The sequence below is a fragment of the Balaenoptera borealis genome (assembly GCF_965194805.1).
Source record: "Balaenoptera borealis genome assembly, chromosome: 4".
NCBI classification, from domain to species: domain Eukaryota; kingdom Metazoa; phylum Chordata; class Mammalia; order Artiodactyla; family Balaenopteridae; genus Balaenoptera; species Balaenoptera borealis.
In genome coordinates, this window is record NC_138861.1 from 80,307,679 (window position 1) to 80,333,128 (window position 25,450).

General features: G+C 37.6%; 1 protein-coding gene across 1 annotated transcript in view; it reads left to right on the forward strand.

Annotated features, from left to right (window-relative positions):
• Positions 1 to 6,314: 6,314 nt before the first annotated feature.
• The window catches only part of GABRA4 (gamma-aminobutyric acid type A receptor subunit alpha4), a 77,928-nt gene continuing 58,792 nt past the window's right edge, over positions 6,315 to 25,450 (forward strand). The window contains exons 1-2 of the mRNA XM_082390673.1: positions 6,315 to 11,854; positions 12,255 to 12,373. Of these exons, the coding sequence (XP_082246799.1) occupies positions 11,769 to 11,854; positions 12,255 to 12,373 (205 nt within the window). The 5' untranslated portion in view covers positions 6,315 to 11,768. The remainder of the gene's footprint in view (positions 11,855 to 12,254; positions 12,374 to 25,450) is intronic.

A 25,450-nucleotide genomic window follows, 5' to 3' on the forward strand; every position in this document is an offset into this window, starting at 1 on the left:
GGGCTCTAGAGCGCAGGCTCAGTAGTTGTGGCGCACGGGCTTAGTTGTTCCACGGCATGTGGGATCTTCCCGGACCAGGGCTCAAACCCATGTCCCCTGCACTGGCAGGTGGATTCTTAACCACTGCGCCACCAGGGAAGCCCTGTGTTCTTACTTTTAAAGTTAGTCTTTTTTAAGTGACATACACTTAAGCTTTATTTTTGCTATTCAGTCTGGCAACCTTTGTCTTTTAATTGCAATACTTACTTTTAAATTTAATGTAACTATTGGAATATTGGGTTTAAATCCATCATCTTACTACCTTTTCTATTTGTCCCACTTATTCTATGTTTCTGCTTGGATTCACATATTGCAATATTTTGTGTTACAAGCAAAGTCAAATATGTTGAAAACAACATGTTAATTATAGAACCTTATGCCAAACACAGATATAATACTTTCAATGCTTAGCCTTTATAATGCCTTATTTTAGAAGCAGTTTGCCTGCAGGACACATTCTTTATCATAATTAAAGTCATTGTAATCAAAACCAAGTGAAGCAATTTGATTTTGGAGTGATTTTGTATTCACGATGTGAGACAAAGTATAGAGGTGGTAGATGTACCAGACCCATAAAAGTACAGAGTTCTATCTTTATGATTATTATAAGGTAATTTTTATACATTTTTCATTTTTTACTGCAAACTTTGTGGGGTTATACACTCTGGAATAATGAAATAAATTATACTATGTTAAATATCTTTTCCAAGAGCTAGGCTCTTTCAGTATAATATAATGAGGGGGCTGTTTGTGAGGGTTAGCAAGCCTTATGAAATTTCTGGAAGCCAATCTTAACCTAAAATCAAAACGTATTGTCATTATTTGATATGGAAGGGAATAGCAATAACACATCTTTTATTATAATTTTGTTGTAAACAACTCAGTTGAAAGGATTCCATTTCAAAGAAAAATAGTTTGATTATAACAAGCAAGGAGAAAACAAAAAAGAAATCATTGCTTCTTCATTAGATGACTTGAAAAAACGTATCAAAATTTCCCCAAATCAGATACTTAAAAGTTTCAAATAATTTTTTTAAAAAAGAGCAAGAAGAAAGGAAAGAAGAGAATCTTTATACTCTTAGAAAGGGCTAAAATGCTGAGAGTTGGCTGTAAATAAGTTGAGTAGGGGGCAAATTAAATGAAGACATTGCTTAACTGAACTCCATATGCTGCAGCTCGCCTACCTTAAGATTTAGGTAAGGAGATTTGATAGTCATCTCAGAGTCATTGGTTCCTAATTTTAGAGAATTTGCAGAGGGAGAAGCAATGTTCTCTGTGACAGAAAAAAAAAAAAGGCATTTTTAGTCCTTGTATCTTCAGAAAGCCTTTTAAAAAGCTGACTATAAGTTAAGATAGATCATTGATAGTCTCTACTTTATGAATACTGAATGTGTGCACTGCTTCACTACTTTCACTTGAATTCCTATTTCTTTTAGTATCAAAGGGTTCCTTTCCAGAGACTGTGCTCAAATCATATTTGCTATGTTTTCAGCATTCACCAGATTCAAAATTTTACTGGATGGTTATTCTTCACCAAGAACCACTTTTTTTTTTTTTTCTTTTAATCACTTGGGGAGAGTTTCTAGCTATGGGACATTAACCTCTGGAACCAAGAAGCCAGGTGGTGTTTGGCCTCAGCCCAGGACTGCCCTTGGCTTAGACTAGCCAAGTGACTGGCTCTACCTGCTTTCTGGCCTCTCAGCATCCACTATTTATATTTATACCTTAGCAGAAATTACAAATAACTACATGCCAGACCCCGTGGGAAATGCAAAATTATGGAAACTATAAATGTTAAGCCTGAAAATGCCAAAAACTTTTTTTCCCTAAAAGTATAATTTCTAAAGCTGTAAAAAACTGGATGATATGGCATCAAATACATATTCACAGAAGAAAACTAGTTCTGGATTTTAACCAGCATATCTTATTAAAAACACATTCCAAGAGACTGTGTCATCTGTTTTTACAGTGGTATCACATGGTTTTGATTAAAAAACAAGGTATGCTTGGAGCATCTCAAATACCTCCTACTCAGCCCTAAAGTATATACCCCTTAATAGTCAAAGATGCCAGAAATTATGAGCTCATTGTGTTCATAATCTTGACATGCATGCCTTACTATTTTCTTAGGGTAAATTCCCAGAACTGTTGGCACAAAATCAAGCACTTTAAAAAATGTAAATATACAGTTGACCCTTGAACAACGGGATTGGGTGGAGAGGTTTAGGGGCATGGACTCCCCCCATGCAGTAGAAAATTTATTTATCACTTTATAGTCAGCCCTCCTATATGGCAGTTCCATATCTGCAGGTTCAACCAATGGTGGATCTTGTAGTACTACAGAACGTATGTACTGAAAAAAGCCCTGCATATAAGTGGATCTGTGCAGTTCACACTATGTTGTTCAAGGTTCAACTGAATTATCATATTGTCCTATAACATAATTAATTATTTCCTAAATTGCCTATAAATATGTGTAGTCTAGGTCATGGGCCAAGTACAAAATTCAGATCCCTAAAGGAGCATTTAATTTTAAAGTCCAGTTCTCTAGATCTAAGATTTCTCCTAACAGAAGTCAGGGATTAAACCAGTAGAATAAAAAACTCACTGATGACTGTCAGATGATAAGGGTTCAAATACTTATTCTAGTAGTTATTAGCTGTAGAAACTTGGGAAAGTCAAATATTCTCTCTGAGGCTCAGTCTCATGCTTAAAATTTTGTGGCACAGCTAGGTGATTTTCTGGTTCTAGTTTGGCTTTGTGATTCTGTGATGGAAGTGGGAAATTTAAAATGTCAACGTGGGCATTTACAGTCTCCAAATCTCCCTCTGTCCTTGTTGCAACTGTCTGGTAAGCCTGAAATGTGAGAGGTTTCCTTTGGTTTAAATTTGCTAAAGAACAATGAACTTCCTGGACTCATTCCTTACATAAATACATATTAAATGCTTAGAACTTGGGTCTTACAATGATAAGTAGGGTACCATCCCCTCTCTTGAGAAACTCAAGCAGTCATGAATAAAAACCATTACACGAATGATTAGCAGATGAGCAACTGTCTGTAGGGATGGATAAGTGAATCTTCAGCTAGGATGGCACAGGTAGACTTCTCAAGTGAGGTGCCATTTAAGTTAAATTTTTAAAGATATATAAGTATTTACCAGGCAGATAAAATGGAAAAAGGTATTTCTTTGGCAAATGGCATGTGAAGATACATGGATGACCAAAATATTTAGTAAATCTGGAAAAATAATTCCATCTAATTTATCACTAAAAGAAAAAAAATTGCATTGTCTTTTTCTGTTGTAAAACAAATACGTGATTTGGAGATCTTATGTTACTCATAAATCATATTTGTCAAACATTCAACTTCTGTCCATTGTAGATTGTTTCCAATAAATAACTTTTTATGGTATAATTTTTTTATTGTAAGGAAAGTTCCAAATCCTTCTTTGGTCTTTATCCTCGTGGCTTTTTAATACTTATCAATAATACTGAGGTTCTCTCTATTCTTAAGTACTATACTCAGTTCCTCTAACTTTCTTTTAAAATTATGGTTAATGCCACTCCATGCAGTAGCCACCAGATGGTAATGAAGAGCAGTGTAGCTTCGTAGTCTTCTGAGAACCAAATATATTACCACTGTGTCATGTTACGTGTTCCTGTGCTTGTTTGGAAAATTTAGTTCCAAACACTGTGTTGGTTTGATGGTCAGCCAGTATACACCTGTGATACTTCGATTATTTACTTTGTGTGAACCTGATTTGTGTGTTAGATTCCTTATTGAGGATTAAAAAAAATACTGAAAAAGACATACAACTACCTGACATTATGCTTTTCTTCAAAAGTTTTTGTTATTTAAACAATTTGAAAGGGCAAAATATTTGTGTCTATAATGATTAGTGAAAATAAATACATCTTTAGGCTAATTTAATTTTTCTTCTGGTTATGAATATATTTGAAGTAGGAGTCTCTTCATATCACAAGTAAAAAAATGATAAAAATAATGCAAATACATACAATAAAATTGCATAAAATACACAATGTATTCCACATCTTTACTACTTGGGCTTATTTAATTGCCAAATATTTTCACTACGTACTGTTTTTCTTAAAGTTTGCAAAGCAAATAGTGATATTTCTTCAAAGGCTTAAGCCTTTTTTTCCTTAAAGAAAGCTAAAAAGTGTTTTATTTGAATAATTGTACTGTACATATTTTTTTTTGCTAGTGTTATATATTCTCCGAAATTTCTATAATGAACATATATTATTTGGCTGATTAAAAAATCAAAAAGACAAACACAACATTGTAAATCAACTATACTCCAATAAAAATTTTTAAAAAATCAAAAAGACAAAATTAAAATATAATGATTCATTTAGAACCTCAATTATGGCTCATGTACGTTTAACATTTGTACATGCTCACATATCATAAGTGAGTCCTTACCTGTGTCACAAAAAACTGCCCATCCTAAGAACAACAATGGCAATAAGTTATTATAAGATAACATTCAGGATTCTATAATAATTTCATACCACTTATTTGGGGAAGGATTTAATGGCATTTGAAAGGTAAGAAAATAATTACTTGTTGAATGGACACAGCATTCAATTTTTCTCATACCCAAAAGATTCAGTAAACGTTTAGTCTTATATCCCCATACCACTTGTGTCAGATTAGGGCTCTGGAAATAAACAGAACCAATAGGGATTGAGAGAGAGAGAGAGAGAAAGAGATTTTAAGAAATTGGCTCACACAATAATGGAGGCTGGCAAATTCAAAATCTATAGGATAGGTTGGCAAGCTGGCAACCCAGGGAAGAGTTACAGGTTAGATCTGAAGGTCTGCTGGTAGAATTCCCTCTTCCTCTGGGTAGGTCAGTCTTTTTCCTTAAGGCCTTCAACTGATTGGATGAGGCCCATCCACATTAGGGAAAGTAATCTTTACTTAAAGACTTCTGATTTAAATGTTAACTTCATCTAAAAAGCACTTTCACAGAAACATCTAGAATAATTTTTGACCACATATCTAGGTACCATAGCCAAGCCAAGTTAACACATAAAATTAACATTCACACCACTCATATAAAATGCTATTCAATTTTTCTATGAAATATTTCAGGCACAGAGAAAAGTATATGTGATAACTAGTCTTCAAAGATGGCCACCCAATGAACCATGCCTCCCATGTGCATCCTCTTTTTATGGATGTGGTTTGGTCCTATAACTTGATTTGACCAATAGAATGCAATAGTGGTGACACTCTGACTTCTAAGACTTGTTCTTAAGAAGTTTTGCAGCTAAGTCTGACTATCCTGAGACCATCCTGTTGTGAGGAAATCCACGCTAACTAAGTAAGGAGGCAAAAGACAGAGATCGAGAGAGATCTAGTCAACCCTCCAACTGTTCCAGATATCCTAGCTGTTGTGTCAGTCACGTGAAGCATTAAGCTATCTTCATAGACAGCTCGGTCAAACCTTCAGAGGACCACAGCCCCAGTTGCCATCTAACTGCAACAGGGTGAGGCACCTCCATGGAGAACCACCAGCTGAGCCTGGTCAAACCATGAACACTGAGAGATCATCATAAATTGTTGTTTCAAGCCAGCGAGTTTTGTAATGGTTTATTATACAGCCATAGATGGTCAGAACAATACCAAAAAGTAATATAATGAAGACTCAAGTCCTTACAACCAGATTTATCAATATTTAACATTTTGCCGTATTTGCCTCATTAGATAAATAATTGAAGTAGCCAATGTTCCGCTTCCTATTCTATTCCTTTCTTCAGATAGCCATTATCTCTAATTTGGTGTTTATTTTTTCATGCAGGTTTATCACTACATGTATACCCATAAATAATGTAAAACATTATGTTTCATGTTTTAAATTTTGTATAAATGATAATTTTTTGAAGGTATTATTCTGCCACTTATTTTGCTTACATTATATTCTTGGCATATATCTATATTGATATATACTTGATTTCCTTAATTTTAATTGCTTTATAGTGCTTCATTTACACCACAGTATAATGTATCCATTTCCCTGTTAAAGGATATTTAATCTGTGGCTATTTCCCCACTATTACAAACAATATACTACTGTGTAGGTCCCTTGTTGTGAGTATGTATGAGAGCTTCTATGGGCTATAAAACAGGCATGGGATGGCCTCATCATAGGTTATGATCATGTTCAACTTATGTATACGTATTGCCAAACAGCTTTCCAAATTGGTTGTACTAATCCCGTATTACACTTGAAACAAGACAATGAAGACAGAGAAAAACAGATACTGTATGATCTCACTTATATGTAGAATTTAAAAACTGAACTCATAGAAACAGTGTAGATTGGTGGTTGTCAGGGGCTGGGGGTGAGGGAAATGGGGAGGTGTTGATCAAAGGGATTTCAAACTTTCCATTAAAAGAAGAGTAATTTTTAAGGATCTAAAGTATAGCATGAAGACTATAATTAACAGTACCATATTGTACACATGAAATTTGCTGAGAGTAGTTCTTAAATGCTCTCATCATACACACACACACACACACACACACACGCAAGGTAACTCTGTGAGGTGATGGATGTGTTAACTAACATTATTGCGGTAATCATTTTACAATATACACATATATCAAAATAAAACAATGAAAATAAAATTTATCAAGTGGTTCTTCAAGGAAATGGAATAAAATCTTGACCCTTCCATTTTCTGGTCATGTAACCACGAGAAAATTATTTAACATTTTGAAGTCTCAGTTTCCTTATCTATAAAATGAGCAAAATAATACCTAACTGTAAACATATTTTTCTGAAGAGTTAAATGAAATTAACTATTAATAAAGGATAATTGCTATTATTATAATAAAGATTATTATTATCATCATTACTATTGACATTAAAAAATCACATATGTCTTTGTGGTTTAATGAATTTAAAAAATCATTACATGCACATTACTTTCATTTTGTTTACTATATATAGTTGAAGGCAGATCACCACTGTTATGTGCTGAATTGTGTTCCCGTCAAATTCATACATTGAAGTCTTAATCCCAATGCCTCAGAATGTGACTCTACTTGGAAATAGACATTTTAAAAAGGTAATTCAGTTAAAATGAGGTCTTTAGGGTGGACCATGTAAGGTCTGGTGTCCTTACAAGAAGAGGAAATTTGGACTCAGATGCACACGCATACAGAGAAAAGTCCATGTGACACAGCGAGAAGACAACCACCAATAAGCTGCAGAGAGAGGCCTCAGAAGAAACAACCAAGCTGACATCTAGATCTCAGACTTCTAGCCTCCAGAATTGAGAGAAGGTTAACTTCTGTTAATTTAGCTAAAAAAAGAAAAATAATCAAGACAATATACTTATCATACGATAGGCACTTGGCAGCAAATGTAATGCTATGTTTAATTTTGAGCCCTATTGGTTATGCATAAATTGCCCTTGCTAATCATGACTATTAGATGTTGAAAAAAAACTATCACTCTATTTTTTTTCAGAAACTTTGAAAATACGCACATGTACATGAATGCAATCAAGGGAATGTTCCTTCTAATACTTAGTACTTTGTATAAAGTTTATAGAATATTCACACCCAAAAAACAATCTTGGTTCTTTGGAGTCTGGTATAAAATAGTATCTCTGTAATTACTCTGAGAACTCGCTCCAGAATTCAAGGTCTAACAAATAAAAGAATGCTTCGTGCATCATTAGTTATTTGCAAATAAGCCTAAAAGTATTTATTAAATTCATTACTTGGATTCCAAGACCTTAAAATGTATTCTTTCTACTTATTATAAACTATTGGACTTTCAAATGACACAAAAGCTGATATTAGAGAGCTAGTATTTCCTATTATAGTTTAAATTAATGTGGGATCTTGGAGACTCTTAAGTGTGGATATACTTTCTTCAATGTCCAACTTGGTCATGGACAATCACAAAAATATTCAATTAATAATTGAAAATATTTACTATAATAGCTGACTTTCCAATTTCATGTATAGAAATTATTTGGATAAGATACACATATTGCTTAAATGTTATTTTCTTTCAAGTAATCACATTGGAACAACTAAATGTGCATTAACTCTATGGCCAAGAAAAATAAACACTTATTCTGAAAGTAGTAATCAGTTATGAAATATTTATTCAAATAGATTCTGTTAAGGTACCCCAGCTTATGTCATTTTTAGTGTAGTAACCATTAAAACAATAGACACAGTATTGGGATGTCTTAATAATAGAGATAAAAATCTACAACTAGACCATAATAACAGATTAGAAAACAGGTAAATTTTCATAGAAGTGTTGTTTTAATACAAATGAGGAAAGGCATGATTAGAGAGCATCAAATCAATTCTTCTCACCTGTCCTAAATATATAGGACAGAGAAATGCATTAATGCAAAAATAATCAATAGCTTCTATATTCTAAGAATTGAACTATTTCAACTAGATGTATATCCACAAGCCTTCAGAATTTAAAGCAGTAATTCACATCATTACCCTGTTCCAATAGTTAAAATTGGTTCAATCTTTTACCAAAAATAATTATAGAAAGAGAAACAGGTTGAACTCTTACAAATTATTCATTTTATTACCACCCCAAATTTTTGTGTACCAATCTAGTTGCCATTTAATAAATTGATAAAAATCAGGCTGAGTACTTTCAAAGGAGACTCAAGATCTACATAATAGTCTATAGAAACTGGCAATTGATAACTTTATCAAATGGGATAGAGATGTTTGTCACATACTAGTTACAAATGTTTGTTTGCCTGTTTGGTTGACTGTTCTATTATATATGTCACCTTTTACATTAAAACATTAGTCCATACTATGGGTGTTCATAGCCTTTGAGAATCTGATAACAGTTTTGTAGAGTCACACAGAAAAAATGCACATGCTTATATGAATACAAAGTTTTGTATTAATTTTCAGGACATTTCATAGGCATTGTGGACAAAGTGTCCATCCTAAGACTTTAGCAGTAAGGTGATCTGTATTACTTGCATCCCACCATATCAAATGTAGACCTTTATGATACATTTTTAATATGTTGCTGACTTAACATAATAATGTTTGGGGGTAGTGCACTTGAATATAGCAATCAAAGACTTATGTCAACTTTAAAGAAGGAAGTTATAGGTACAATTTTAATACCTTCATACTTCTACACAGCTATATACAGGAAAAGTTCACTCACAATCTAGGCCATAATGGATAGGAGTTTATATGGAAAATAATAGAATATTTAATGATATTTGTAGGTGAAAGTAAATTGTAATTTTTTTGAATACTGGATTTATTTTAAAACTCATAGAGACAAGATATATATATATATATATATATATATATATTTTAAAGATTTTAGACAGTAAAACCCAACATATAACTTTAATAATACAAAGGTAGCATAAATGAAAGGCTATGTTATAAAATAAAATGAGATATAAATGTCTCTACTGTTTTCTTCAGCTGATCTTAAGTACTATATACCAGTTAAGAAAAATATAATTGGAAGTAGCTATATAAAAGGAGGAATCTTCTTTTTATCCCTTTGAAGGTTTTAGTTTCAAATACTTAAAATTGGAATTTTAAAGATAATTTGTCTTTAACTATGTGGAACTTTTTTTCCTAAGGCCATTGCTTTCTATTCTTTATATATATATATATATATTTAAGTGGAATTGTAAGGAAAAGTAGAAAATACTGAATTAGGTTTTAGAGAGTATAGGAAAGCACTAAGATTGGAGAAATAATATAGTACGATATAATAATACTATAATGTATTAGCAACTTTTAAGTGGATAATCTGAGGCGACAAATGCTTTCACGGCATATTTGGGGAACACACTAGTATTTCCATTTTTTCTCCAAGAGAGTGAGCTTGAATTTCATCCAAATTAATTAAGATGGGTCTGGAAACAAGCGATTCATTAATTCGTTTAATTGTTCATTCAATAGATATTTATTGTCCTTGTACTAGGTGCCATGCACTGTAATAAGAGAAAAAATAAACTCAGATAAACAAAAATCACCCAGCCCAGGCCCTCAAGCAGATTACAGTCTTTAAGAGAAGAATGATACAGATAGAATTAGGATAAAGTATAATAAATGCCATGAAGGAAGCAATATACAATACCATGAGAGTACATACCTCTGGCTATTATGCACTTTTGGCAATCAGAAAAGGCTTCGTCTTTGCAAGAAAAGCTTTAACCAGAAGATTGAAACAAACAAACAAAAATAAACAACCAAAACCCCCATACTCCCTTGGTTTGATTGTTTCCATATCAAATCAGTCCACCAGTCATCAAACTTTGAACAAACCGTCAAAAGTCCTAAACAGAACATAATTATTGGTAGTGACTGGTTCCAGGGACCTAACTTTACAGAAATTACTTAGGTCATTGATCCATCATATAAACATTTCCACATGCATCACTATTAAGGTGAAAGACACCTTTTCCCCTTGGAACCAATAATTAACATTTTTGAAAGTTCTATTGGAAGTGCTTATCTCTGTTCAATAAAACACTAAAGTTATGGTGCTTAGTGTTCCTTTGCAAGTCATTAGTGAATTGTGAGGCTTCCCTTCTATTTTAATCTCTCTCTCTCTCTCTCTCACACACACACACACACACGCACACACACACACACACTCTTTCTCTTTTCCTGCTCTCTCCTCTCCCTCTCTCCAGCCATCCTTTCCCCCTCCCTGAAGCATTCTGGAAGTCGAGTCAGCTCTGTTGTGAAAGAAAAAGAGTGTCAACTGTCTCAAGAAGTGAAAGTGATTTTGACCAGATGTCCCTTTTCTCCACCTCTTTTCTGCCCTCCAGAAAAAGGATGGAGTAACAAAGCAGAGGGCCTGTGCGTGCCAGGCGGCTACGGGTACCGTGAAGGAATTTGGTATCTTTGCAGCAACAGCTTGGCAAAGGAGTTGACTACAGAATGAGGCTCAAGTCCACTTCCTAACGGTTTGGCGAGAGCCCGCCCAGTGAGTTGCAACCCCTTTTACCAGGAAGAATCTTCTTTCCTTCGGCGCCCCCGAACACCTGAAGGAGAGAGTCCCAGAGGTTGTTTCCGTTCAGATTTGATCCCCTCTCCCTATCCTGGTCTCCTACTCCCCACGCCCAGCAAGCCCTGCCATGTCGCCCTTTCTCCACCTCCAGCCTTGAAAATGGGTACAAACAGGTCCTCAAACAACCTAATGAGAGAGGAGCTTCAAGCGTTCAATCCACATCCCAGCGGGAGGCAGAAGTGGAGCCTAAGCTTTGCTGTGGGAGGGGACACACCTGTGGTGGGGCGTTGCGAGCGCGAGGAGGGGCGGAAGCCCCTCGTTCTGCTGCCTGGGGTTAAAGGTCGGAAAGAACTTGGCTCAGCCCTTCGGTGCCAGCGACCCAGGGTTAACCCCAGCAGGCTCGGGGTGCGGGCACGAAAGGGTGTGAAGGGTATATACACAGCTCTCCATACACTGGAGAGCTCGGCAAGGAAAGGAGGAGGCGAGGCAAGGCAGGAACCGCCTCCCCGGCCCGCGTGCACACACGCGCCCACCGCGGCTGGGGCTGGCTGAGCGCAGGCGAGTGTGAGCGCGGGCGAGTGTGAGCGCGAGTGTGCGCACAGCCGCGGAGAGCCTCTGCCCTCGCCTCGCACCCTGCTCAGGGCATCTGGAGAGCCTGGAAACCTGAACAGGCTTAAAGTATGGCATGTTGCAAAGATGGTTTCTGCCAAGAAGGTACCCGCGATCGCGACGTCCTTCGGGGCCAGTTTCGCCCTCCTGCACTTCCTGTGCCTGGCGGCTTGGTGAGTTCCCCGAGGTGCTGGGGGCCAGGGGAAGGTGGAGAAGGGGCCAGCTCTGGGTCCCCTCTGGCCGCCAGCCCCCCCTCCCCCTCCAGGGCGAATTAGACCCTCTGGTCTCCGCTGTAAGGTCAGCGGCCCGGAGCCGGGCTTTGCTCTGCCCACGTAGACGCCGAAAGCAGAAGGGGCGCGGGGTGCAAGAAGAGTGTGGATATTGGGGTCCGTGTGCGCGGGGTGCGCCTTTCCTGACCATCTCTCTCTCTCCCCCATCCCTCCGCCCTGCCTCCTTTAGTTTGGGGCAAGAGACTCTTTTCCTAGAAGATAAATCTGTTTCCACCTGTTCGCTGATCAATTCTTAAAATAACCCCCTCCGCCCCTGTTTTTTTGTGTGTGTGTGCGTTTGCAGTTTAAACGAATCCCCAGGACAGAACCAAAAGGAGGAGAAATTATGCCCGGAAAATTTTACCCGCATCCTGGACAGTTTACTCGATGGTTATGACAACAGGCTGCGTCCTGGATTTGGGGGTATGAACGATTTCAAACGCGCAAGTGTGTCTTGTCTGTCTCTCTTTGCGTCTGCCTGTCTGTCTGTGGGAATATCATTAGGTATGCGTCGCGTGCAAAAATGAAAAATCTCTCAGTCTCTCCCTCTCTCCCTCTTTCCCTTTCCCTCTCCCTCTGTCTCTTTTCTCTCTCTCTCCCCTCTTTTCATGAGACCTCTGACCAGAAACCCGCCCCCACCCGTACTTTCCCATCTCCCTGCCCCCTCAGAAGCTTGGCCTCTCCGGAACACTAATTACCTTCCGGGACCTGACTGCCGGGTGGGCGAGGTTTAAGGGGAAGTGTCCAAAATGGGAGCTCGAGGCTCAGCTGCCCTGCTGCGCTGCGCCCCGAGAATGGACGGCCCCCTAACCTGGCCACTGCTCAGAGCAGGTTGCACTTGACACAGCTGATCCGAAGTCCCCTGTCCTCCCACGTGGAATCAGTCCCTCTGCCAAAACCTCGACCCCGTTCTGCCTAGGACATGAATCAGGGGCACAAGCTGCCTGCTGTCCTAGAGAACCCAGTCCTTTCCTATTCTTTTCTACCTTGGGATGAAAGTTTACTTTATTTGGAGAGGTGGCATTTACTACCCTCCTAAGACTTTGGAGTCAGGGGTATTTCTGCTATATTTCTTCCTTCAGTAAATGTGTATAAAGGGTCTAATAGAGGCACATCCATTAACAGCACTGTTGTTCTTTTCCATATTCATAGCCCCTTTGCTTATGTAATGAGAATCTATGTGGCAAGCCTTGTGCTAGGCACCAGGTTCACAGAAATCTCAAGATATTATTCTTAACCTCAAACACCCTCTCAGTCCAGTTCAGAGAGAGAATATGTGTCTTCACCCAAAGTGTTGGCCCATGGCTTCTGACCACCAAGTTCCTGTTCTTCCCACTACTCTGAGCTAGTTACCCTCTTGGGAAATGAGTTGAATAAGACATAGGCTTAAAGGATATAGATACTTTACTGTTTAACCCTCACAGCAACCCCAAGAGAAAGCTATTACTATTCCTGTTTTACAGATGAAGAAATTGAGGCTTGGAAAGATAAGCGACTGGTCCAAGTTCACAGTTAATAAGTGGCGTGGGCAGGATGTGAACCCAGATCAGGTTGTGTATTTAAAAGACAAACCCATGAAGACTGAGATGCTATCAGATACTCTGTGATGAGTATCATAATATTAGAAGCACTGAAGCATTTCATTTAAGCTTCCTATGGAGGGTGTTTAAGAGATAAGAATATGGGGAGTGTAGAAGGTAAAAGGGAGCAGGATATTCCTGGGAAAGAGGACAGAATTAGACATTATTTCAAAGGTGTTTGGTCCCAGCCTATAAAGAATTGTTGGAAATAAAAAAGAAGTGGATAGATTAGAGCTGGATGAGTCTTTAAAGTCTGTCTAGTCTTGTTCTCCTCATGTAACAAAGGAGAACACTGAAGATTTAAAAGAGAAAGTGATTTATACAGGGAAACATAGCATATTAATGATAGGCTGGAATCCGGTCTTCTGGAATCAGGAGCCACTTTTTTTCTGGATTTTATTGAGAAGGTTACAGGGAGCCATTGAAGGTTTTAATTCAGTTTTTGTATGTTGACAGTGATAAAGATGGATGAGAAGGATGAAAGATTCTCTTGGTTCTTTTCACGTTGCCTCTCCAGGGGTAGGATGCTGAGCACTGCATTGGGCTTCATGCAAATCTGAAAAGAGGCTTCCTTACAGAAGTGAATCATTTGTCAATGCACGATCTTTCATAAGTGACTGGGAAATTATCACTTTAGAGTAAAATAATTTTGTAGAGAAGGTTTCAGATGATGTGATGCCATTTAAGGCTATATTATTATCAATAAAAGACGATTTATCTGCCCATAAAGTTTTTAAGCTTGACCTTTCAAGTAAAGAAAAAAATGATGGACGTATGAAATCACATGTAGTTTAAATATTCGTTAGTGAGTTTTGATGTCCCTGAACCTAAATTAAAGTGAAAAGTTATCATTGACATCATATGGTTTTATTATTTAATGTTGAAAATTAAAATCATATCTACGCAGTTGGTGATAATGCAAGTTATAATTCAAAAAGAAGAAGGGATCCATTGGAGTTGCATCTTTTTTACCAACTACCCTCTCCCATGATAATATATAGACAATAAAATGAATGAAATCAACCTATGTAAGACATTGCTGGATTTTGGTTAGCTGCAGTACTGCTAAAATGTTTCAAGGGCAATATTAGTCATCTTATTTGTCTCTGCCAAGTGATCTTCATTGCCCACCTGGAGATCCTTTTATAGCTTTATGGGAAGGGGTTGAATTCACGTTACTTTAAGTGTTAGCAGTTGATTAATTGTTAATAACTTACCATGTAGCACAATTTTGGGGGTTGTTGCTCATAAATATTTGTGGTAAACGTAATTCATTTTTTAGAAGTGGGTCATTCTCTGTAAATACGTAGTATTCCAAATGTGACAGAGGAATAGTAATTCTCACCTGCAGAAAATGTGTAATCTGTTTACAAGATGTTATAAATGAGCATCACTGAAAATAATAAGAAAAATCATTGCTAGCAGAGACTCTTGGATGCCACAGGTATGATCCCTTCTTTGACATTTTATACTTTGTGGAAAGTTTGACATTTTATAAATGAAATGAAAACAATTCAGATTTTGACCAGTGTGCTATAAATACAGATTTACTCCCTGGTTCCTTTAATCCTACTTCTGCTCTCTGTAGAGCATTTACTTTATATCTGTTTATACAACTTAGCAGTGTTCCATATAAAATAAAGCTAAAAGCAAAGATCTGAATTGAAATTGGAAGGTTTGTGATTGCTCAGTAGGCCAGGCAAGGGTTGAAATAGATTTGGAAATGAAATTATATATTTTTAACTCAGCAGCACAGATTGCAATGGGGAAGTAAAAGGAACTGAAATGGTTCCTGCTTTTCATCTCTCCAGGATCTCCTTTCCCTTGTCTCCCACATTCTCCATTAGAGAAGGAAAGGGGAAAGGTGAGAAGGGAAGGAAGGAGGCAGAGGGAGAGAAGCTAGATTGGGACATCTGAAGGGGTAGAGTTCTTCCAGCCGTTAACAAATCAGTCTGCTACCATCCAGAAGTAGCTTGCACCTGCTTAGAAGCAGCACACAGTAAACCATTCCACAAAGGAGCTAGAAAATCATCCCCTTGGCTCGTATCCACTTTCAACACTGTTACACACCGTCTTAAAAATGCACAGCTAAGGTACTAACCACCAGGAGATAGCTTAGGAAGCCAGCCCTTACCCACTTCCATTTATTGAAGGATTATACAACCTTTTGTGCATGTCAGTCTTTTGAGGCAAATGATCTGGAATAATAAATGCTTCCAGATACATATAAACAGAGATGATTGCCTTAGATCATCTTCTACAATCTCCCTGAAATGGCAATGGAGCACTAGGGTCAGTTTTGCAAGGTTGTTCACCAACACAGTAGGACTTCAGATGAGTAGGGTTTTCTACAATGTTGAAAACATTTTCACATACAGTGTCTAATAAGATTATCACAACAAGGCAAAAAGATAAGCAGGGCAGGCATCATCCTTCTGTCAGAGAGGAGGCTGAGAAAAGTTGCAATGAATTACTCAATAACCCTGTAATTGACAAGTAATTGACAAGCAATTGACAAGGCCGGAACTCACTTCTCACTCTTTAAACCCTTAGGCAGCTGGTCTTCTGCTACAACCACTTGTAAGACTTTTTTGCATCCTTCTGTTGAACAAGAGTCAAATTTTCATTAACAGACCTTCTTGTTACTAAGTAGGTCATTAAAATAAGCAAAACTACATTTCCCCCAGAGGAGTGAAATAAGAACTTTTATTTTAAAGCTCTAATAACATTTTAAAATGGAAAAGCAAACATTGGGGGAGTGTATACACTTAGGTAAATTTGGAAGAATTTTCCCAAAGAAATGAAAACATCTTTGCAGTGTTTTCAAATGATCTATATCTCAACCTGAAAATTAAATTGGTGTGCCATGTGCTAGCTTTATTAATTGAACATTGACAGAGAATATATTTTTTAAAGTATATAGATGAAATGAACACTTGAAATGCCCAGGGCAACAGAAAAATAAAGCTTCATTCTCTTCTGACTTGTCATGTTCATTCATTCATTCATTCATTCATTCATTTGTTGAACTAACAGATAGTGAGAGACTGTTATGTGCCAAGAACAATGTTAAGTTGTGAAGATATAATTCTGAATCAGATACAGGCTAAGCAGTGTAGAGAGATAAAAATAACAAGGAAACAAATAACAAAGTAAATAAAGACAATGCTGTGGAACAATCCAATAGGATGCTAGAATAAATTGGGTGAGAGATCTATTTCAGATACAGTGGACAAGGAAGTCTTTTAAGCTAAGACCTAAAGGTGACAGACATGGAACGAGTAAGCAAAAGTCGTTCTCAGGCAGCAAAAAAAGCAAGTGCCAAGATCCTAAGGTAGATAATAAATTAGTGAGATTTAGACAGTGAAGGGTGTCCAGTGTGCCTGGAATCAAAAAGCAAGAGGAAGAATCTCACGGGACTAGCTTGGAGTTGTTAGCAGAGGCCAGATCATACAAAACCTTTGGTAAAGGAGTTTCCTTTTATGAACCTGGACATCATTGGAGATTTTTAGGTGGAGGGAATGATGTGGTATGACTTAGATTGTAACATGATCCCTCTGGCTGCTCCATAAGAAAAAGAAAGGCTTAGATATGAAGTTGGAACAATATTAGAAGCAAGAAGACCAATGAAAAAACTTTTTATTCCTTGGTTCTCTCCATTAAATTAATGGTAGCTTGGAATAAGACGGTAGAGGTAGCAAAGATGAATATAAATGGATAAAAGTGAGATATATTTTGAAGGTATAATTCAGCAAAGAATTGGTGATGGATTCCATATAGGTGGTAAAGGAAAGGGAGAAATCAAAAATGACTCGTGGATTTTTTTAAGAAAATGGACAAAGAATAGTGTTATTTAAATTGGAGAGGATGGAGGAGGAACAGTAATGGGAGGGAGGGTGAAATCAAGACATCCCTGGATATGTTAAGCTTAGGATACATGTGTGGCATCCTAGTGATTGTACTTGTCTGGGGTCATCAGTACGTAATGCTGTGAGAATAGATGTCTAGAGAAGAGTATAGAAAGAGCAAAGAGCCCACAGCCAAGCCTCAAGGAACATTGACAACTGAAATAAGGGAAGAAAACGTAGAATTGTCAAAGGGGAATGAAAAGGAGTAGGCTGTGATATAGGTGGGCACTAGGAGAGTGTGAGTTACAGTCAAGAGAATGGAATATCTTAGGAAGGAGGGATGAGACACCTCTCAAGTTCTTCTAAGATATTAAGTAAGATAAGAACTGGCCACACGGAGATATTTCATTTTATTCACTTTCATCAAAAATTCATTGAGGGGCTTCCCTGGTGGTGCAGCGGTTAAGAATCCGCCTGCCAAGGCAGGGGACACAGGTTCGAGCCCTGGTCCGGGAAGATCCCACATGCCACAGAGCACCTAAGCCCATGTGCCACAGCTACTGAGCCTGCGCTCTAGAGCCTGCGAGCCACAACTACTGAGCCCACGTGCTGCAACTACTGAAGCCCGCGTGCCTAGAGCCCGTGCTCCACAACAAGAGAAGCCACCGCAATGAGAAGCCTGCACGCTGCAATTAAGAGTAGCCCAGCTCGACGCAACTAGAGAAAGCCCGTGCACAGCAACGAAGACCCAATGCAGTCAAAAATAAATTAAAAAATAAATTTGTAATAATAATTTAAAAATTCATTGATCATATAATATACATCAGGCACTGTTCTAGGATGGCACTGGGGATACACTGGTGAACAAAGGAGACACTGTTTTCTGCCCTCCTGAGCTGATACTCTAGTGAAAGAGACAGAAAAGGAGCAACAGAAATAAGCCAAATATAGAGTATGTCAGATGTTGATAACTCCTATCGAGTAATACAAAGCAGGGGAGGAGGTTGCAATTTTAACTAGAGTAGTTAGGAGGGAGAGACTTGAATGAAGTGATATTTGTTTTTTTTAAAATTTATTTATTTATTTATTTATTTATTTTTGGCTGCTTTGGGTTTTCGTTGGGGCGTGCAGGCTTTCTCTAGTTGCAGCGAGTGGGGGCTACTCTTCGTTGTGGTGCGTGGGCTTCTCATTGCAGTGGCTTCTCTTGTTGTGGAGCACAGGCTCTAGGTGCATGGGCTTCAGTAGTTGTGGCACGCGGGCTTAGTGGTTGTGGCTTGTGGGTTCTAGAGCGCAGGCTCAGCAGTTGTGGCGCACAGGCTTAGTTGCTCCGCGACATGTGGGATCTTCCTGGACCAGGGCTCGAACCCATGTCCCCTTCATTGGCAGGCGGATTCTTAACCAGGGAAGTCCCTGAAGTGATATTTGAACTATGATTCATAAGAGCATAAGCTGTATTTGGGTGGGGTCTTCTGGTTAGAAGTAACTCTACGTGCAGACATGGTAAGCGTGGAATTGTCACTGCAGTGAAGGTAACAGGGCTGAGGAGTAAGAAAGGGTCAGTGTGATATAAGGATGAGGTAGTATAAAGCTTTGCAGGCTGGTGAGAACTTTGCTTTTACTCTGAATCATATCAGAAGTAAATGGAGGGATTCCATTAGGGGCGAGACCTGAACTGGTTAATTTTCAAAGGCTCACCTTGGTTGCTGGATTGGAACAGTGAGTCCGGGTCAAGGGCAACTGCGGAAAGGTTTTTAGGAGCAACCAGGCAAGAGATGATGGACATTTTGACCAAGTTGGTGGCAGAGAAGTTTGTAAAATTGTAAGAAATGGTTGGTTTCTGGCTATTTTTCAAAGTTCTAGTCTACTGGTGACAGCTAGAATATGGGATGTGAGAAAAAGGGAGGTGTCAGGTGTCACCCCAGAGTTTGGGACTTGAACATCTAGAAAAATGGAGCTGCCAAGACTGTGGCAGAAGCAGCTTAGGGATGTGGCTGAACAATTTGTATGTGAATATGTTACGTTTGAGATGCTCATTAGATGTAAAGTGAAGATAGGCTTGGAATTCAGGGATACTGGGTATGTCAATAATGTATGGTATTTAAAGCCATAAAACTAAAGAGATCACCAAGGAATTAATGGTGATAGGGAAAAGGTACAAATTTTGAGCTCCGAAGTCCCCAGTGTTAAGAGGTGGGGAAAGAGGTGGAGGAATCTCTGTCCCAGGAAGACTGAAAAGTAGTGACCTTTGAGGTAGGAGGAAAACCTCAAAGAGAATGTACATACCAGATGTTAAGTAAAGAAAGAAAACAGTATTTCAGTGTGGAGCAGGTTTGGTCGATTATGTCTAATGCTCCTGGCAGACAAAGAAAGATAAGAACATAAAATGGACCACTAGATTTAGCAATATCTACATTTTCAGTGAGTTTGACAAGGGCAGCTTTGGTGGCATGATGAAGGTGAAAGTCTGATTGCGTGGGTTCCAGAAAGAATGGGAGGAGTTTCTTTCTGGGCATTTGTACAGAGGAGCAGAGAAATGGGCTGGTAAATGGAAGGAGAAAGTAGCATCAAGAGAGCTTTTTTAAAAATGAGAGAAATAAGATTTTTTAAAAAGTTTGTGGGAAAAGTGCTGTAGATAGGGAAAAACTGGTGATATTGACAAAAGGAATTTTAGTGGGTCCTGAGCACGAAAACTAGATTATAATAGATGATGGAGTGAATAGAAAGGAGAGAATTCCAGACAGTAAGCATAGGGTTTTTTTCCCCCAGAAGTTTAAATACGAAAGAGAAGAGAAAGAGGGAAGGTTGCCTTTTTTAAAGCTGTTTGTGTACCACTGGAAATAGACAAGTAGAGAATAATATTTGAGTGGAGGGAAGGGATAACTGAACGAAAGATGCCTGTGTGACAAGAAGAGACTATAGAATGCAGAACACAAATTTACTTTCTTATGCTCTTAGTTTAAGAAGAAAGATGTACTGGTGCTAATATATATTTACAGGTTCTTTAGGGCAAGAATATGCAAAATGCATTTGTTGTTTCCTAAAATAAGCACTAAAAATCTAGATATAGGATATCAATAACTTAGTGGACATTTAGATGATATTTCACTGGGATGTTAGCTTTCTTTTATATGAAAAAATACATCAACTTGCATTTCGTGTATCATTAAACAAATAGCTGCTTTATTGTCTAGGCCTTTTTTATGTATTTATTTTAAAAAAGCTTCCACTGCACAGAACTGGATTCTGGATTAATAATCCGTGGCTCATGACACACTCCCATGATTGGTCCCCATATCTGTGGACCTTCTTTTTATCTATCCATCTATTCATTCATTTACTATAATAAAATAAAACCCACTTAAATAATTAAACCTTGACAACTTACTCTGCTATATGGTCTCCCTCATCCTATTTGCCTGTCTTCCCCACTCAAAGTAACCACCATTCTGAGTCCTTTTTAAATTATTGCATAGCATGGGACTTCCCTGGCGGTCCAGTGGTTAAGACTTCGCTGTCCAATGCAGGGGGTGCGGGTTCGATCCCTGGTTGGGGAGCTAAGATCCCACATGCCTCGTGGCCAAAAAACCAAAACATAAAACAGAAGCAATATTGTAACAAATTCAATGAAGACTTTAAAAATGGTCCACATCAAAAAAAATCTTTAAAAAAAATAAATTATTGCATAGCTTTATTTGACTATCATTTTAGCTCAACTTTACTCTTTAATAAATTGAAATTTTAAAAATTTAACTGTTTTGAACATGCTATTTACAATCTTTTGATGCTTTTTTCACTTAATTGTGTATTCCTAAGACTCATTCTTATTGTTGTGTATTGCTATAGATCATTCATTTTGACTGCTGTGTGATACACTCATTGCACAGGAACCAGCTGATTCATCTGCTCTGTTGGCAATAGGCATTTTGCTTGTTTCCAGGATTGTGTTGCTGTGAATATTCTGGCCCAAATTTCCTGCTGTAAATGTGCAAGAGTTTCTTTTGCATATATATCCAAGAATGGATTTTTCTGGATCTTAGTGTAAGTGGGAGTTCAACTTGATGAGATAATGCCAAACTGTTTTCTATGGTAGTTTTACAAATTCAAACTCCCATTTACAGTGAATATGAGATTCAGGATCCACAAACCCTTCAACACTTTGGAAAAGAATATATATATGTGTGTATATATATATATATATACACATACACATACATACATACATATATATGTGTATATATATACATATATGTATATATATATATATATATACTTGAAATGGTATTTTAATGTGAAATGATTTGTATTTTTCTGATTTCTAATGTGGTTGAACATCTTTTCAAATCTTTATTGCCTACAGGAATTTTCCTTCTGTGAATTGCATTTTCATCTTTGGCTCACATTTTAGTGTTGTTTTTAGTACTTTATTTATTCATTTATTTGATGCCTTTAATATTTAAAAAGTAGAGCTGGATTGATAGGATCATACCATAAAGGAAGCACTAATCTTTAAGGTCATCTAAATAAAGCTCTATAGTTATTTGCTTTCTCAACAATATCAGTAGACATCTGTTCCCTGTTTAATATGCAGGAACGCTAGTTTTTCTATATTTTGTAAGTGACAAAGAGAATTAGAGCCTTATTTAAATATTTCACTAAGATTCCTTGCTGTTGTTGTACCTCTTAAGCACTTTAGGTCTCTTGATTTGGGAAGACACATTAATAGTGTTTTGTAAGATGTAGCTGGATGCATGGATTTAGGGGACCGAAAACCCAGAAATCTTTCCTCAAGTGCATGGCTGGGGAGGCAATGTGGAGAACAGGGAATGAGTCGTTTCAGCATCTGCAGAACTGCTTAAGTCTCTTTCCTGGGTGTGATAGCAAATTGGATCCTATTATTGGAGAAGAAATTAAAATGTGATATTTTTGTCCGGGTCTCTACAGCTGAAGTAAATAGTGGGAAATTTTCTGAAATGTTAATTGCCTTCCCACTTTCCAAGCAAGTTAGATTCATTAATAAGGTGGGAGTATTCCTCTGAATTTGATCCTGGTGGTGTTGGCTCCTTCTTTCAAAGACTGTTGAAGATCACTTTGCCTTAGGAACTGTCCACTATATTTGGGGGATTAAAAACTATTTCCCTATTAGCAAAGTAGTAAGATTTTAAAATAAAAGATGTCTTTTATGTTACACAAATGCATAGAAAATTATGAGAAGTCCTTCCAAGCTGAAAATTATCTGGTTTCTATGTAATTATGCTCTTAGGAGGGTTGATTCGAACATCCTAAACATCAGTGTTAGAGGAAGCTTCTCTAAGAATTATTCTTAATTGCATAGCGACCGTGATTCATTGAAAACTGATTTATTGGAAACCTATTGAATGTAAGGCCTGGGATTTGTTCAGGGAGAGGATATAAATATAAATAAAACACGAGTTCTACTTTAATCAGGAAATATTTTTAGCTTAACTGATGTAACAAATGAATCCCAGTGCTTTTTCCTTTGGGGAGACTTTAAAATCACTGCTGGAATGATATTAGGAACACAATCAAATACATAGTTTTCACTACCTAGTATGTGTAAAGCACTATGCTCATTTGGGATTTCCAAGAGGATTAAGATTGGTCTTTGCTGTTAAGGAGAGAAAGACTGAATACAATAAGAATAAGAGCAATGCATAGGAAAAGCTGCAGGAACGTAGTTCAGAAACTACTCATGAAACAAAATGGGAGAGGTAGGTATGGCATGTTATGTACTAGATAGAAAATTATATGTAAGTAATTAATAGTTGATTTATTATTTAATGATATAATTAGCATAGTAAATCTAGAACATACTTTGTAGATCAATCCAGGGGGTTATCATTCTGGCTCTGGAATATAATATTTAACCTCTGTGAGCTCAGTTTCCATGTCCATAAAATTCTCATGAAATATCATCCCTGGAGGGTGTTGTGAGGATTGAATGAAATAGCATATAGGAAGAGCTAGTATCCTGCTTGGCACATAGTAGGCCTTAAATAAATAGTAATAGTATCTCTGCTTATTGTTCTTTGGGAAGAACCCCATTTCTTGAGAGCAGTTCCACACGTACATGCCCCTTGATCTGTCCACTCTCCATCCCGACTGCCACATCCTTAGTCCAGGACACCGTCATCTCTCACCTGGCCTAGTACAGCAGCCTCATTAGAAAAGCCTTCTTCTACTCTTGCCTCCCTATAACTCACTGTCCATACAACTGCCAGAGTGATTCAGATCATATATTTAGATCATATATTTTCCTTACATCAAACCTTTGATGGCCTCCCAATGATTACGGGATACAAATCAAACTTCTTACCACAGCCTATATACAGAGGCAAAGCTGGACTGCATTTCAGAGGGAGAACACTTGGGGAAAGAACACAGGACAGATGATTAACCTCTGTGTTCATTTGCTTCAGCTTCCGTAACAAAGCACCACAGACTGGGTGGCTTAAATAACAGCAAATTTATTTTTTCACAATTCCGGAGGCTAGAAGTCCAAGATCAAGATGTCAGCAGGGTTGGTTTCTTCTAAACTCTCTCTTCTTGGCTTGTAGATGGCCATCTTCCCTCTGTGTCTTCACATGGTTTTTCTTCTGTATGTTTCTGTGTCCTAATCTCCTCTTCTTATAAGGGCACCAGTCTTATTACATTAGGGCCCATCCTAGTGACCTCATTTTAAGTTTATTCCCCTTGTAAGGACCCTATCTCAAAATATAATCTCATTCTGATGTACTAGGTGCTACTTCAACATATGAGTTTAGGAGGAACATAATTCAGCCCATAACAACCTCTCTCATGAAGATTTATACAAGTTTAAAACAGTGACAATAACATACATTATAAATATGTTACTTAAAACATACCACTTTCAGAATATGGCCAGAGAAGTAGGTGCTCTGTCCGAGCCTTTCCCCTTGAAGTTCTCCTCACCTGAAATGCATTCTCTCAGCTCTTCCAAAGGCTCGTGATTATCATCCAGATCTCAGTTTAAAAGTCACTGCTTTGAAGAGTGGCTAAATAGTCTAGAGTGGCTTTCCCAGACTCTCACTCTGTTACTGGCCTCTTTTGTTTCTCTTATGAATGACAGCATTCTTCCATTTAATTCATTTCCTTATTATTTATATTTTCACTCCCCCAGTAGCATGTTAACTCCCTGAGGCAGGGAACTTGCGAGTCTGGTTTACCATTGTATCACCAGGGCCTAGCATGGAACCTGGCATACAGCAGGTGGTCACACAATAAATGTTGACTAAATGGGTATCCGAATGAAATTTCTCTACCAATTATACGTATTTAGGATCTCATTCAATCTCAAAGACCTTTGTGATCTTATAAAGCAAATACTGAATAATGTCACAAATACCAAGCAGTTTTCAAGAATCATTGAAAAAGTAGTATGTTATGTAAGAATTTGAAAAGATTTATTATTATCATGGAATCATTGTAACCTTAAGAATTAGCATAAACCCACACACCTTAAAATAAATGTATAAGGAAAAATCTGATTGGCCTAAATCCTCCCTCTCCTACCCTTCCCCCACTTCAATAGAACACCTATGGTATTAATATTTTACAGGACATGGTTTGGTAAATAAATACTGTTCTAGAAAACAGATAAATGCTTTCTGTGAACTGAAGTGAACAGCATCACCTAGGAACTTGTTAGAAATGCGAATTGTCAGGCCCCACCTTAGACCTAATCTAACAGCAAGTCTGGGGTGGAGTCCAGCAAACCTACCTTTAACAAACCTACCAGGTGATTCTGATCCAGTTAAAGTTTGAGAACCAGTATCCTAAATTGATCTTCAAAGTAACTGGATTTCTCAAGATTCTCATCAAACAGTCCTGTTATCAGGACCTACTCAACCTTATTTGTTCTGAGTAACTTATCTCTCCTTGTCTGGACTTGCACTGAAGTAGTGTTTTTAACACTTTAGCAGTTGTCCTTAAGAAACAAGCAGAGTGATTTTTCCCACTTTTGAATCTTTTTGAATGAAATCTCTATCTACTAAGGTTCAACACAGATTACCTATCTATTCCTGAAACACTTT